This window comes from Bubalus bubalis, chromosome 13 (genome assembly GCF_019923935.1).
Source record: "Bubalus bubalis isolate 160015118507 breed Murrah chromosome 13, NDDB_SH_1, whole genome shotgun sequence".
In the NCBI taxonomy this organism is placed as follows: domain Eukaryota; kingdom Metazoa; phylum Chordata; class Mammalia; order Artiodactyla; family Bovidae; genus Bubalus; species Bubalus bubalis.
The window spans coordinates 35,293,378-35,309,118 of record NC_059169.1 but is presented as its reverse complement, the minus strand read 5'-3'; the positions used below and the strand labels follow the sequence as shown (position 1 = coordinate 35,309,118).

General features: G+C 33.2%; 1 protein-coding gene across 19 annotated transcripts in view; it reads right to left on the bottom strand.

The window, feature by feature from the left end:
* RBM26 (RNA binding motif protein 26) overlaps nt 1–15,741 on the bottom strand; it is a 79,857-nt gene that overhangs the window by 24,813 nt on the left and 39,303 nt on the right. For 13 of the 19 annotated variants that reach the window (XM_044927185.2, XM_044927176.2, XM_025262705.3 and 10 more), the window contains 7 exons: nt 13,268–13,379; nt 12,002–12,161; nt 9,685–9,849; nt 8,852–8,983; nt 7,489–7,560; nt 968–1,093; nt 544–618 (listed from right to left, as the gene is read on the bottom strand). In XM_044927185.2, coding sequence (XP_044783120.1) covers nt 544–618; nt 968–1,093; nt 7,489–7,560; nt 8,852–8,983; nt 9,685–9,849; nt 12,002–12,161; nt 13,268–13,379 — 842 coding nt within the window. The remainder of the gene's footprint in view (nt 1–543; nt 619–967; nt 1,094–7,488; nt 7,561–8,851; nt 8,984–9,684; nt 9,850–12,001; nt 12,162–13,267; nt 13,380–15,741) is intronic. The other 6 variants (XM_044927178.2, XM_044927183.2, XM_044927187.2 and 3 more) reach the window with 3 other exon arrangements.

Genomic DNA, 15,741 nt, shown 5'->3' with positions numbered 1-15,741 from the left:
AAAAGTTTACGGCTTCCCTTCATATGAGATATTAGAAAAGTGCAATATTTAATTACCTTCTTTCTTTTGTTAGAGGGCACAGTAACTGGCTAGGCTAAGAACAATACACTGGACAAAGATAAGAAGAAAGAAGATAAACATGGTAAGGAGTAGAAGACACCACACAATATAGATTCTTTAGTATTACCATATAATACCATAATCTATAGTATTATAGATTCTCTGAGTCAAGATGGTTTCAGTTTTTGGTGTAAAGCATTGTGATGTCTTTTTATCAAGTATATACAAATTTAAATCAGAAAAGACATAATTTTAAACCAAATGTTCAAAAGTTTGTATATTTTTAATATTTTGAAATGTTATAACTTTTATTACCAGACATAATTAAGAACTGACACCTAATTAAATGTCATAACTAGAGTGAAACTGGCATCTTCTACTCCCTATTACCATGTTTATCTTCTTTCTTGCTATGTCAGGCATATTGTTCTTAGCCTAGCCAAATACTGTTCCCTCTGACAAATCTAACTTTGATTATTTTACCTTTTGTGTTTCAATGTGCTTTTCTAAAATTTCTTGTTTCCTTTTCCTTACATCTTGCTGAAGTTTCAGTGCCTCCTAGAGAAGTGATCAAAAATAGTATTAGAAAACTTAACTTTTCCCAAAAAAACCCCACAATTACTTAAGAACAGAACTGTGCTCTAAATGAGATTGTGGCAAGAAGCTTAGAAACAAAAATAAATGCAAAATTTTCCTATGTAAAGCTTAAACAGTATGCAAGTTTCAAAGATTAATCAGGATAGCCTTTCATTACAAGAAGAAAATTAATATTTACTAATATACTATGGAAAACAAAAGTTCAGTGGCGGCCAACATATATACCTTAATCTTTATTTTATGAAAAAACACATACATGCAGAAAAAGCTTCCCTATATGCAAATACTGTACACTACTAACTATACTTACCTGCTTTTTTTTCTGTGCTTCATTATTATCAACTGCAGAAGTAGAAACAAGTAAGGTTTTTTGTGCAGCCTTCAAAGCAGCTGGATTATACACCGTTTTTGTTAAGCCAGTAGATGTAGACAATACCTACCAATACAAATTCAATTTTTCAAAAAATGTATCAAGTAGTCATGATCTCCTGAGTCCTATTTCCTTCAAAACTCAACTTTAAAGCACTCCTGTCAAAATTTAGCACACTGAACTAAAAGTACTTATATAGTAACAGTAACTAAGTCACATTTAACATCTTGAACGGAAGAGTATGAGTGGGGGATAAGCTAAGTAATATCATATACCTTCAGGAAAAAAGCAAAAAACAAACATATAAAAACTTCAAATCAATAAAACACTGGTGGTATTACTATAACACTGATAAAATATTAGTTGCTGAACACATTACTAGTATTCCTAGGGACTAAAGATAAACTGTACACAAGAGCACAGCAGAGGAGGAATTATGTCCTGAAAATAATTTAAAATGATCATTTATAATTGACATTTCTGACATTAACCTTATTGCTTTGTCTTCTCCATTTCTTTGCCAGCATTAGCATTACTCCTTTTTCTTTAAGGGACCTTATTCCCTTTAATTCAGCTCAGGTTTAGCACAACCATTCAAGATCTCTGCAAAGTCTTAATCACTTATTTCTTCTACCTAGGTTCCTCTATGAAATAATATTCCTATTAAAATATTTAGTAAAAATGACCTGATGATACTTTAATTTATATTTCTCTCTCAATCTCTCTTCCCTGTCCTTACTGTAAAAGCCCTGAAACATAAACCATGTCTTTCTTTTCTTTGTGCTTCTTCCAGTACCTAAACCTTGCTACCAACTAATTATGAAACCATGGGTGAGTTCAGGAACCTTTTTGGGCCTCATTTTGCTCATTAAATAAGAAAGTTCAACCTGATAGTGTCTAATGTCCTCATAAACACAAAGATTCATTCCATTAGAGTAAGGATTTGTTTTTTAACATGGCTCACTGCTGTATCTTCAGTGCCTAGAACAGCGCCAGACACAAAGCAAGTACTCAATAAACACTTTTGCACTAAATTAAAATGAAGTGATGGTAGATCAGAGTGAACAATCTTTTCCTCACAAAGATCAATTCAAGAACATTAAAGTGTCAGGCTGCCTTTTTTATCTTCCAAAAGAAACAGAAAGTTGTAGGTTCCAGAGAGTGGTTGATTACTGGTTCTTGGGAAGGAGTTTAGAGATCCCTTCAAAGAGATCTATGAATGCCATAAAACCTAAACATGAAACATGTGAGACTGTGTAACTTTCCAAAGGAAAAAACACAGCTTTCAAAGTCATGACCTAAAAGAAGTCAGAAGAACTACGTAAGTACAAGAGTATCAATGAGAAAACGAGTCCTATTTTCTGACTACTAAAAGATCTGGACATGACTTTCTAATATTTTATCATGAAATTAGATTAGGGAACATCACAAAGCTTAAGCAACTCATCACTATTCTAAGTATTCAAGAATGTCATAGCTTCAAAATAAAAAAAAAAATCTAGAATACTGTAATTATACTACCTCCATACAGCACAACTGATGTTTAAAAATAAAGGATTTTTACAGTAGTTGATATGTTCAAAATTTGATAATTTTCTTCAGTAATGAAAACACTCAAGGTATCACTAACAAATATGAAATGGTTGCACTCAGTAAAATACAAAATGGACGTGGATTTAGTTCACTGTCTAACTTGTCACTATTCCATCATGCTACCTTACCACACTACGCAATGTCAAGCTGTATGAACATGTAAGGGTGAGACAAACACTGTCGAAAGGGAGAAACATAAGATGATCTGCTGAAGCAAAAGTTGGAGCGTTTCATAAACCATCTTCATCATGACGGTTCTGTAACAGTTGAAAAGCTGTGACCCAAAAAGATTTCTATATTCAAATAAACTTGGAAACAATATTATAATACTATTTTGTCCTTTCAAATGATATATTATCATAAGAGCTATAAGAAAGCCAGAAGTAAAGCAATCCATGTAATTTAACTAAGCACTTCTCCAATTTCAAGGAGTAGAGAATTCTCCCTTTCAAAGTATTGTTATTAATACCAGATATCAGACTAAGGTGTAGTGTTTCAGGGTTAATAAAATCATCTGACAACAAGAAGATTTCTGTATTCCTATATCACTTCCTTGTTTTGTCCAGGAACTTCCTTCTGTAAAAACAGAACATGAGCTAACGTATTTATTTCACTGAGTTTAAGACACCACTGACTAGGAAGTCATTTAATATAACCCTACTAAAGGAAAAGGCTGCCAATTATAACCATAAACATCAACAACTATAAGATACAGCCCAATTTCAGAGGTGTAGAAATGTGAAAATAAAATATCTTACAAACAGTGAAGTTACAAATGTTGCTCACTATCTGAAGCTATTTGGTTTCAGAGTTTAGATAGTAAGTGTTCGAATAACAAAAAATACTTGCATTTTTCAAAAGATAAAAATAGACTTGTGACAAAAGAAAATCTGTTAAAAATGAAACCAGTGGAGGGAAGTAACAAACCCAACAGAAAATGATGCTACAGTTCTAAGAATATAATCAAAACATAGTAGCCTTTCTAAACAACCACATCTCTATTTTTGAAAGGGTTTCTGCATATGCCGTATTTTTACATATTGACTTTATTTCTAGTGACCTTGCTGCATACACTTATTAATTCAAGTTGTTTGTGAATTCTTTTGGATTTTCTACATATATAACCATATCATCTATGAGTAAACATAGTTCTGTTTCTCCCTTTCCAACATTTACGCCATTTATTTTCCTGCTTTATTATATGGTTAGGCCCTATACTACTGGGAAAAAGTGACAAGAGTGGACACCCTTTGTTCTTCCTGATCTTGGGGGAATGTATTCAGTATTTCACCATTAACAAATAATGTTAGCTGTAGGGTTTTTTTGCGGTTTTTTTGCAGATATACTTTGTCAAAATTAAGGAAATTTATTTCTATTACTAATTTCCAAAATGTGTAATGTGACTAAATAATTTTATCACATGTTTTTTTCCTACTGAAATAATCACATGGGGTCCGGTTCCCCTCCCTTCAATATCTACCCCATTCCTTCCCTCAATCTTTTATTTTGTTAATATGGTGAAATAAACTGATTTTCAAATGTTAAATCAACCTTGCATTTCTGGAATAAATGCTACCTGGTCAAAGTGTATTCTTTCTATTACCAATGCACACTTGCTAAAATCGTATTTAGGACTTCTGTGTTTACGTTCATGAGATATTGGCTTGTAATTTTCCTTTCTTGTAATACACTTGTCAGGTCTGATATCAAAGTTTTTGTTGAATTCGTAAGATGAGTTGAAAAGTATCATACCCTTTGTTGTTGAAATATATACATCACTAATACTTCTTACTTTCAAGATAAAAGCCAATTCTTCAATAAAATAGAGGTTATAATCTATTAATACCTCCTTATTCATTTCCCATATAAAATATTACAAGCCATGACTATTATTAGTACTTATAAAAAAAAACAGATTTTTCTCATGGATAAAAATAGGGAAAAAAAGTATTTTGTAAAAATGACTTACTGCAAAAGAAGGTTATTACAAATTAAGTCATCCAAGTATCATTTTTTAATAATTGGTGCCAAGTTAAAATCAAACACAAAAGAAACATAGTTAAGATGACTCAAAGCCACACTCTCAATAAGCTAGTTCTCACACGTTTCTAAAGCAAATGCCAATTTTATTCTTCATAAATCTCTCTATAGTAAGCTGAGGCATTCGGGCATCATTTTATTGATCACTAGTATCTTAATATAGCAGCAAAAATCAGGTTTTAAGTTTCCTCTTTCTTAGCCCTCTCACATGCAGTCTTAGATTAACAAAGAATCACTAAAGGGTTTATTGGCTATTACAAGAGGTAGGGGATAAAATTTTATATTTGTGCACTTATTTGCCTTAACAATGACAGAAATTACTGTTTAGATTCAAGGTTTGAGTTTTTGCCTGCCTTCAATTTTTAAAAATTTAAATAACATTTGATGAACATTCTCCTACTCTTCCCTAAGACTTCTCTGTATCACTGAGCTCTAAGGATTACTACACAAAAATCCCTACTGACTAGGAACAGAAATAACAAAGAATAAGCAAAAACAAAATGCTATTCTGTAAACAGGTTCACTGAAGCCTGGAAGTTACATACTGGTAAATAATTTCTTTCCTTAGAAGATTCATTACAATCTTTGCTGAGTAATTTTCTTTTATAAATAGCCCACTACCATTAGTGATTTTTCATAAATTAAGTTAATGCTAACTATATTAGCAAATTTATACTATCAATTCCAAATCTGTACACTTTTTATCTAAAGCTATATAAAACATGTTAAAAAATAATGAGAACAAGTAGGAAAACATACTAGAAAAGTTTTGTAAAAGTGGTAATTAGTACACTTTAATTTTAGAGTACAAGTCTTAACATAACAGATCCTAAACATAATCAGGGTTGTAGACCTCTCCAGAATTGTTCAGTACTGCTGCAGTCCATGGGGTCGCTAGGAGTCAGACACGACTGTGAGACTTCACTTTCACTTTTCACTTTCCTGCATTGGAGAAGGAAATGGCAAGCCACTCCAGTACTCTTGCCTGGAGAATCCCAGGGATGGGGGAGCCTGGTGGGCTGCCATCTATGGGGTCACACAGAGTCGGACACGACTGAAGCGACTTAGCACGCATGCATGCATGCATACTAAGGGTAACGATCCTTATATTGTTGTCTTATTCCTTACTTACTTAGTATCAGAGGATAAAAATAATCAAAGTAAATATCAGACACTGCTAAATTTAGTAGCATAGACTAAGCCACACAGATTCAGGCAGGGGCAGAGGGGCATATATGGAAAAATCTGGAGATTTCACAGTAGAGGTTAGAGAGATTTTCAATTTTTAGAAGAATGACTAGAACTAGAATTCTGTTAGGCAGAGGGAAATACACTCCAGAAAAACCACCACCAAAAAGAAGATAAAAGAGGCAGAAAATAGCAAGAGACAATGAGCAGAAAAGGGCTTATTAGGGTAGAAAGGAAGACCTAAAGCAGAGGTAACAGAACCAGAATAATTGAGGTATGATGAGTTATTAATCCAGCAAAGTCATTTAGCTGAGAAAATTATTTAAGTTTCTATAAGGAGTTAAAGAAAGTCTGAGGGTAGGATGGTGGCAGTGTAAATTAAGAGCAGGTGCCAGCCCAGAGGTCAGGGAACTGAAGGTGGCAGAGACCTACAAACACAAGTGGATGACTCTAAAGCTTCTAGACTGCACAACATGAAAATGGTGCCATCACTCCCAGAGGTGGGTGGCTAGGAGAAGATGCTACTTTACAGAGGAAATAATGAATCATTTTAGGCATTTTATGCCTAAAGTAATGCTGAGGTATCCAAGAGGAAAATGTGATATTCAGAATGAGATTCATATTCAAATTTCCAGAACTGACAAAGTTTAACACAGTAAATATGGAAATAATATACTGAAGAACCAGTGAAGAGAGCAGGTCAGCTATTTCATGAGACGTTCTAATTATCTATAATGTCAATTTCCTCCGTAATCTTCATAATGGAAAGAGCCAGGGACTAGAAATAGAAGATCCAGGTTCCAGTCTTAGCTCAGTAACTCACAGTGTATAGGTCAACCATAAAGTTTGTGGGGCCTTACCTTCCTTTAAGGTTAGGATAAAGAAATAAGAAAGATTATCCAATTCTAATATTCTGTGATTCCACGTACCTCAAAAAAAGACTAAAGATCAGGGCCATTCACTCACACCTAAACAAAAAATTAATATATCTGCACAGAACTATAAGACAGGTCCAAAAATGCTCTTAATTTAGTCAGCATTTGCTCCCCTCATTTGAAAAAAAAAAAGACTAACTGCATCGTTACACTATACACAATAGCTGTTGTCTTAAAAAACTTATTTACACCATTCTTTCCAATTTACAAAATACTCTTAAATAATATTTTATTTAATCCTCATAAAACCTCAAGAGAAAGACAAATATAACCATCACCACTTATTGATGAGGAAAAGGGTTCAGAAAGATTAAGCGCACTGCCCAAAGACATGCAGTTAGTAAGTGAAGAGCCAGAGCTCAAACTCAGGTAAAGTTCCTAATTCATGGCCCTTTCTATAAGGTTATCAGAGGTTTAAAATTAAAATGTACAATATCTCTAAAGAAAAAATAGTAAGTGAAAAAACAAAAAGAATGGAGCATAAGGAAATACAGTGAGCGGCAAGTATTAAAATGCTGATGCAAAAAGTAAAAAGAGGTAGGCAAATATTTTTCTTTTTCAGCAAATGGAAAGCAAAAAGTTAGGAATAAAAGATACAGATACTATTAAGAAGCAAGAGTTTGGAACCATGAAAAAAATTAAAAAATTAAGATGCCACCTGAAAACATTTATGAAGCCAAGACACACACATCATGCTATTCTTACCTTTTCAGTTGCTGAAACAGATGGCTTTGATACAAAACCCAACCTGTCCTTCACAGATAACTTAGTTACATTCTAAAAAAATTAAAATGGACATATTCAGTGTTTCCCCAAACATATATAAGTCTGTAGGGATTTTGAACATTCTCATTCTACTAACATATTCTGACTATAAGTACACTGATATTAATAACAAAACCTTGGGCCATTTGCAAAGACAGAGACAGAAAGAAAATGTGTTTGGAAAAATAAACAGTATACAGTAAACAGTATACAGTATTACTCGATCACGGAAAATGATTATATAAAGAAGTTTTTAAATAATTTTAAAATTATTGTGCCTGTCACATAGGCAGGTGGTTTGCTAAAGTCCCTTTCACTGATACAGAATCATAAATTCTTAGAATCCTATGTTGACAAGTAGAAAGTTTGTACATTCTAAATATTAGAGTAGTTAAAAATGCGCCTGCTTCTTCAGCTTAAAGCAAATGCCATTCTTTCCTATAGTATGTTTGTTTTACAGCCAGTATACACAGTATTTGGTGATGATTTGAGATAGCAGGATTGGAGGGTTGTTTGTTATTTAGTATCTAATAATTTACTAATTTACATTCTGCGTGTTTTTATAAAATCTCAATGTCTTACTCTTCAGGAATAACCTGCGAAGACTATTTTAATCAGGTGGCATCCATTAGCTAAGTAGGATACTACATCCTAACTATCTTACACAGCAAATGTTGAAACATCTGTAGACAAAAGAAAGTTAAGTTTCAGAGACTGAGGGTGTGGAAACAAGAAACTGCCACTCGAGTGTGGAAGGGAGTGGGAAGGGAATGACATATGGAGAAGAGAACTTGAGAATCAGGAATAAGTGATGCAAAGTTCTGAGAGAGCTGCATTAAGTAACTTGAAGCTTTTAAGCCTTCCCTTCCCAAAAGCTTTCAGTTCAGTCTACTGCATAATTATGTCTGGAACAGGAGTCTAATGAAGTAAAAGATGATGGAAAAATAAGATTTAATATACTAAAACTTTACTTTTTAGGCAGTTTTTCTCCTCTATGAAGTGAAAAAGAACTCTTTCTCATAAGTAAGTATTAGCTAGAGAAAAGAATTTAAGATTCAAATACTACAGGAAAAGTAGTCCGTAAAAATGTTATGGTAATGGTAAAAAAATTTTTTACAGGTGCTGTTCAAATACAGACTATATTTCTGTATAAGTATACACACACACACACACACACACACATATATATATATATACACATACACACACCCATACAATTAATTAAAATTCAGATCACCAAGGGAAACTAATAGACTGAGAACCTATCTATCATGTGACAGGCACAATAAGATTTTTCATTTACCTGAGGAAGGTCTGAACTGGCACTCTGGGCTTCTGCTGGTTCAATAGTACTTGAAGGTACCGGACCCAACCGCTCTTTGACTGACTGCTTCACAACAGGCAAAATGGGCTGCTGAACTAAAGGCTGCATTACCTCAGAAGAAGAAAAAAGTGTTAAACGCGCTGATTAGTTCATGAGCAGGGAAAGTAACCTTCGTTATTCTGTCACTAAGTTGCCCATGCAGTTTTAAAAGTGCAGCTTATAATCAAAGCCTAATCACCTGCCAAATTCCTTCCTTCATACAAGTTCCCCATACATGTCCAAAGATACAAAAAAATATTTATAAAGTAGAGGAAAAAATCAAAATCTACCCTTCAGTATCTTTCGTCTCTCTTTAATTAACAGAAGAAAGCTAAATAGAAAAATAAGGTGCTATAGTACACTTCTACAAGCAATTAAACTTTATATATTGATTGACTTCCTGATTAAAAGAAAGAAAAAGAGAAAAAAGGAAGAGAGAATGAAGGATTTCCATTATGAACTCCTAGTATGAGTTTCTAGAATACAAACAGGTACTACATACTGGAGTATCTCCCACTTTAAGGGATGGTTCTATATTTTATATGTATCATCTCATGACTTCCTAAACTAGGGATGAATGTAATAACAAAATGAAAGAGCAGGTTAGAGAAGTTAAGTAACTTGCTCAAACCTACATACAGTTAACAATGGTAGAGCCAGGCAGGATCTGAACTCAAGTCTACCTGACTACATGCCCCTCCTTTTAAAAAACACTATGCCAAATGCTTTTCTTTCATAAGAAAAGCATTTACTTTCACACAAATTTCTCTTACCTTTGGAGAAGTAGTTTGCAACTGTTGGGTGCTTCCTTCTCTGTGCCAGTAAACTTTAATAAAGCGATTATTTAGTACTGCTTCTGTACTTGATATAGCTTTCTTTGCTTCTTCGTATGTTGCAAATTGGATAAGGGCACCTTCAGGATCCCCATTATAGGCAACCTAAGATTTAAAATATTAAGCACAGCGAATTTGCAAATGAATCAGTTGCTTTATATAGTAAAATGCCTCAGGAAATGAAATACTAGTCCTTCCAAGTTACAGTCTATCTTTATACTACCTTATATCGAGATTATTACCACAGTCTACTTTCACTCAAGAAGAAATGGTAACTGTGGACCACTCAGAATAGAATCAGCCTCCTCTAAATAACATTTAGGAGAGAATGCTCATTGCACAAAGGTTATATACAAGCACTCAAAATGTTTCACTTCTTACCCTCAATATTAATGCTATGGGAAATAATACTTATGTCAGTGAGTGATGTAGAGTCAAAAGAGGGAAGTAAACTATTTTCAAAGGAATGATCTCTAACTAAAAATTACAGAAAAATCAATCTGTAAAATTGTCCAAACTGGTTAATTCTCACAGAAATATTTGCAAGAGCACACACAAATAAATCTTAGATAAGGAAGGGGGGAAATCTACAAAACAATAGCAACAATTATATTTTACACATAAGGAAACTACGACTCAAAAAGTATGCAATTCTTTAGACCCATACAATGAATAAGTAGTATTAACAGATCCAAGGCTTTTTAGTGTTCAATAATACCAGCACTTTCGAAATTGTTCTATAAACTACTGGTGAGGCAAAGCAATACAAAATAGGGATTAAGCACACAGACCCTGAATCAAACAACCTGGTTCTGGATAACAATACCCACTCTGTAGTTGTTAAGAATTAAACAGTAATTCATATAAAATGGTGGGGCGGGGATTGTACACGGGGCAGGTGATGGTGGTGTGTTCAATTAGGATAAAGCTATAGGGTTTTTTGAAACTAACTTTTCAAAATATATATTTTATAAATAATAAGGCAAATGGGATACAGATACAGCAAAAGGACCTGTAAGGAGATAACAATCCCAACAGTAACTGAGGAAATACAAATTGAAAAAATATAAATTAAAGAAAAAAACTGAGATAATAGTGAGATACTCAGCTTTAAATTTATTTAAATTTAATATTACTAATGTAGTTAATTGGGTAAGGAAAATAATTTTTCGAAGTCTAGATCTACAGGCGGTAGATCAAATTGAACTGCCATAAAAAGATATTTAGAGATAGTCCAAATAATGTTAAATTACTACAGGGTAATATGTATGCTCAGGACCCACAACAAGGACCCACATACTTTTAAATACATATATATTTGTAAGCTTGCATACTAATTTATTGGTAGATACATACAGAAATACAAAACAAAAAATCAAAAATAATACATGGTAAGCTGTTACCAATAATGTAATAATATCATGCAGATACATGAGGAAGACAGAGAGCTGAAAATATTTTCATTAAATCTGTAGAAATCTCTACTGACTGACCCTAAGCAAGCATGCATTTTCTCATCTATTACTTAATAATATTATTTTTTAAAGGGCAACACCACAAAATTTTCCAAAATACCAACTTAAGCTGTACTCTCTAACATCTATTCTTATCAGATTATGGGAAATTATTGTTTTAGTTGAAAAGAAAGCCATACAAACTGGAAAAGAAGCCCAACATTATTTCAACACTTTCAACATATCCCATAATATAAACTCAATACAAAATAATCTCACAAATAACATATACCTAAGCCAAGGTCTAATTTTAGGTGAAATCAAATACAAATTACAGTTATTTATCTTAAAAGACATTCAAAAGCAGTAGAGGAAAAAGTAAATGTTTAAACTAATTAGATATTTGGGCCCCCAAAGTATCTGTTAGATATGTGCCATCTTAGAGGCAGCAAAAATAAATGTGACTAAAGCCTTCTGCTAAAGTGAAACTAAGGAAATGAAAACTATAGTAAGATTAGACTTTACCACTGTGGCTATTTAACTTTGCTGTAATTTTATGATAACCTCTATTAGGTAAAAAGTATATAATATGATCAATCAAGCCTCTTGCCTTTTCAAAGTAAATATGTTATTCAAAATCACATTTTTCTAAAATACAAAGTTTCATTTCATATCCAATTTTCTAAATTTAGAATATTACCAAAATTTCCATAATATTTTCTTGTAAAAGTATTTCTTTTTACTATATTAAGATTTCCTCTCTAAATTAAGCAAAGACAACAGAATCACCTCATAGCTCTTACCTGCAAGTTAACCAAGGTTCCAAATCGACTAAAATGCTCATTAAGTTTGCTGATATTATTTAATTCTGGAGGAACTTTTCTAAGTTCAAGTTTGGTATTTTCATTTCCAAACTGAACCTTTTTCTGGAAGCCTGGGCTGTTTGTTCTATTAAAATTTGGTCTGTAACAAAAATCAAGTTAATTAATACATTTATTTATAAATTCTGATGCTTATCAAGTACAAAGGAATCAAGTTTTGCAACTTAAGTTCAATTTTCTTTTCAAAATTGAAATTGCTAGGTGATAAAGGAAATTTATACTTTTTTTCCTTAAAAAATGAAGTTTCCAAATAAGTAGTGTTCTTATCTTTCACAGAAGCCAAGTAAGAAAGGTTCTTCCAGACCATTTGTTCCTTCCCACTTCTATTCTACGCCTGCTTAAAATTTTCAGCAGGAAAGGTCTACCCTCTTTCAGTCAATTTGCCTATATAACCATTTCACCATTTGCACCATTTCAGGAAAAGCTACCTTATCAAAATAATTCCTATTTTCAAATACTGATTAAAAGTAAGAAATCACTGTCTTGATCTCGTTCCAATTAAAACAAAATGTGGCGAACAACAGACCATACACTTGACACTTGAAGACACAGGGACAAAACTGTGGCCCAGGGAGGTTATAATACTTGCTTTAAATCAGAGAATTAAAGGCAGAGCCAGAACTATATATTATCCATTAATAAACATACGTTAAAGCTCTAAAAATGTAATCCTAGTCTTTCCTCAAACATGCTAAATTGTAAATGAATCATCCAACACATACACTAACATTCTGATTCTCTATCTGCTTCTCTGAAGCCCTTCCTCAACAACTTCGGTGCCCATCCTATCTCCCCTGCCCCCACCAAAGACTGCTTTCTAACTCTTTACAGGAATCGCCCACATGCTAAAGCCTCCTCCCATTTCTTCCCTAATAGCAGGCTCATGACTATCCCTTAAATAGCTAGTATTCAACAACATCTCTAAGGGTTGGGTTTTTGGGGGTAGGTAGGTACAAAGAGGAAAAACAATATGCTAACCACCACACCATTTCTGTAAGCATGTACCTTCCAAGTACCAGACGACTAACATACACACTTTTAGAAAACAGATACTATATACTTTAGTTGGGGACTCCCTACAGAATAAATTTTACTTTGAAAGAGACCACTATTACTGCCACAATAATACTGCAATGATCCTAAAAATCACAGTACAATAAAATTCCTCAATTTCCTCTGCCAGCTTACTTATCAAACCAAGTCTTCTTTGTAGGAACTCCAGGCTCCCCAGAACCAATGGTTCTTTTCCTTGACTCTGAATCCACTACTATCCTCATACTGCTTTTATTAGGAGGCTTTTCTGTTTGAAACAAAAGAAAAGGAAGCAAAGATTAATATTTTCTGTTAATCATAGCCACATTCTTAAATTTACATTAAAAACAAAGTTCTGGCTTTTTGTCCAAATATACATTTTAGAAGAAACAGAAAAAAATGTACATCTAAATACAGTAATCTAAGTGATTTTAATTTACTTTGAATTCCTTTCACACTTAAGAAGAATCAGTAATTCTCATATGTCAAATTAATAATAAACAAATCATCTTGGAACTCTAAGTTTATAGTTTTGAAATCAAATGCACAACCTATAAGATTCAAAATTTAACACTAGTGCAATGACCTTAAGAATCAACAACTTTGAATTGCGACTGAAATGAGCTGCTTATTTAAACATCAGCAAATTAACATAATAAAATTATGTTAAATTTTAAAAGGTAAAGATTCAAAAGATTGAAATGCATTGCAAAAGAACTGTAAACTGCAAACTACTTCCAATATTTTACACACTTTTAAGAGTTTGACAAACACAACTACATTTAACCTGTTATTCCCAAACGACGCTCAAGTTTAAAACATGCTAACCTTAGTCCACATAGAAAAAAATATATATTTAAAATTCCTTTTTAAAAAGGAACTGCATAAATTGGTTATTTAAATCCTTTCCTGAGTATCTCTAAACACATGTAACCAAAAGAATTCTGGATCTGTTCCAGTACAGTCTTTCTCATGGCTACCACTATAATTTCCAAGCAGGTCTTCCTACCAAATCGATTCTTTCTCTCAATGAATAAAAGTATCATCTGCCCAATTATCCAAAAGCAGAAACCTGGTGTCTTTCATTTTACCATCTCCATTAGCCCTATTTTAAGTCCCCAAATCAATAAGTTATAGGTGTTGTCAATTCTTTCCACTGAACTTAAATCTTTTACTTCCCAGTGTTACTACTGTAAGTCTAGCTACCATCATCTCTTCTATAATTTTTCAAACGCCTGTAATTGACCTCCTATTCCCTCTGACATCCCTTACTCCCTCTGTTCTAATCAAAAATATCTTCTGGTTTCACAAAAGTATCAACAGGCTATACGTACTTTATCAACCCGCTTTTTCTGACTAACTCTGACTTATCCTACATCTCTTCAGCATATCAGGTAGAAACATCCAGCATCTGGCACTGCAGGCATTCACAGGACAAACTGTATTTTCTTTGCCTAGTGGTATCTTCACAGGACCATTTTTGCAACACAATTTCTGGCCTTATTACTGCCTCCCAAACATGTTTGTTCACTAGCCCTTTTATAAAGTCTTTAAGCTATTCAATATCCTTTTCTACTTTAATATGTTCTTTATCTGAAGGTTCATTAAGAAAGACAGTGATGTGTTTGCTCCAACTCATCTGTATTCTCTCACTCATATTCTCTTTCATTATTATTTATTTAAAAGAGAGGTGTTAATAAACACACAGAAGCAAGTTCCTCTTGATATACAATTAGCAAATGTGTCTTTTAGTTGCATGTATTCTGTTTCCCCCCAGTATCTTTTTAATAAATTGTTTTTCTGCTTAAAATTTTCAGCACTAGTTTTGTTGATGAAAACTACTGAGCCCTTCTTCCTACCTATCTATATCCAAACAAGAGTGTCTAGCAAGTTTTCCACTGCCTTAGAATCTAGAATGAACAATTAGCAGGCCTCGAGGTCACTTTTTTAGTAATTCCAAGGCAGCAAAAGGCCTAAAGTTTTTCCATTTGCTTAATAACAATAATTTCCTATGAAGCTTTAAGTACGAAGCATAAGAATAGTTTGCACATAATAGTCTGTGACAAATTCAAATGAGGCCATCTGCAGGCTATTATAAATGTATAATAATTACATAATGAACAATATTATAAACTTTTAATTATGTATATCTCACAATCCAGGCCAGTAAATTTCAAACTAAATAGGCAACAGCCGAGAACATTTTTGGGGGGAAAGACTGAAAAAGATAAGGAAATAGAAGTACAGGTAACCCTCAGTTTAAATGGTTTGCTAAATCAGTTATCTAGTACATAAAAACAATTTATGGAGAATGTATTCCTGAACCAGCTTACAAAAACAGTACACAAAATATCTAAAAGAATAGTACTAAAATAATCACTATGTATAATGATTCTATGAGAAAAGGCATTCAAATTTCTAAGTAGGCATACCAGACATTTATATCTCAGCAAGCCATATCTCAGCAAGCCATTTCCTGTAACTTCTAACTATATGCATGTGGAGCTGAGATGACCATAATTCCAACTTCTACATGGTTAAGATTTATGTTCAAAGGATTTGATCCCTTCTGTCTTCCCTCAATCACCACCACCAACAAAAAAAAAACTGACCAAGATTTGGGATGGGTC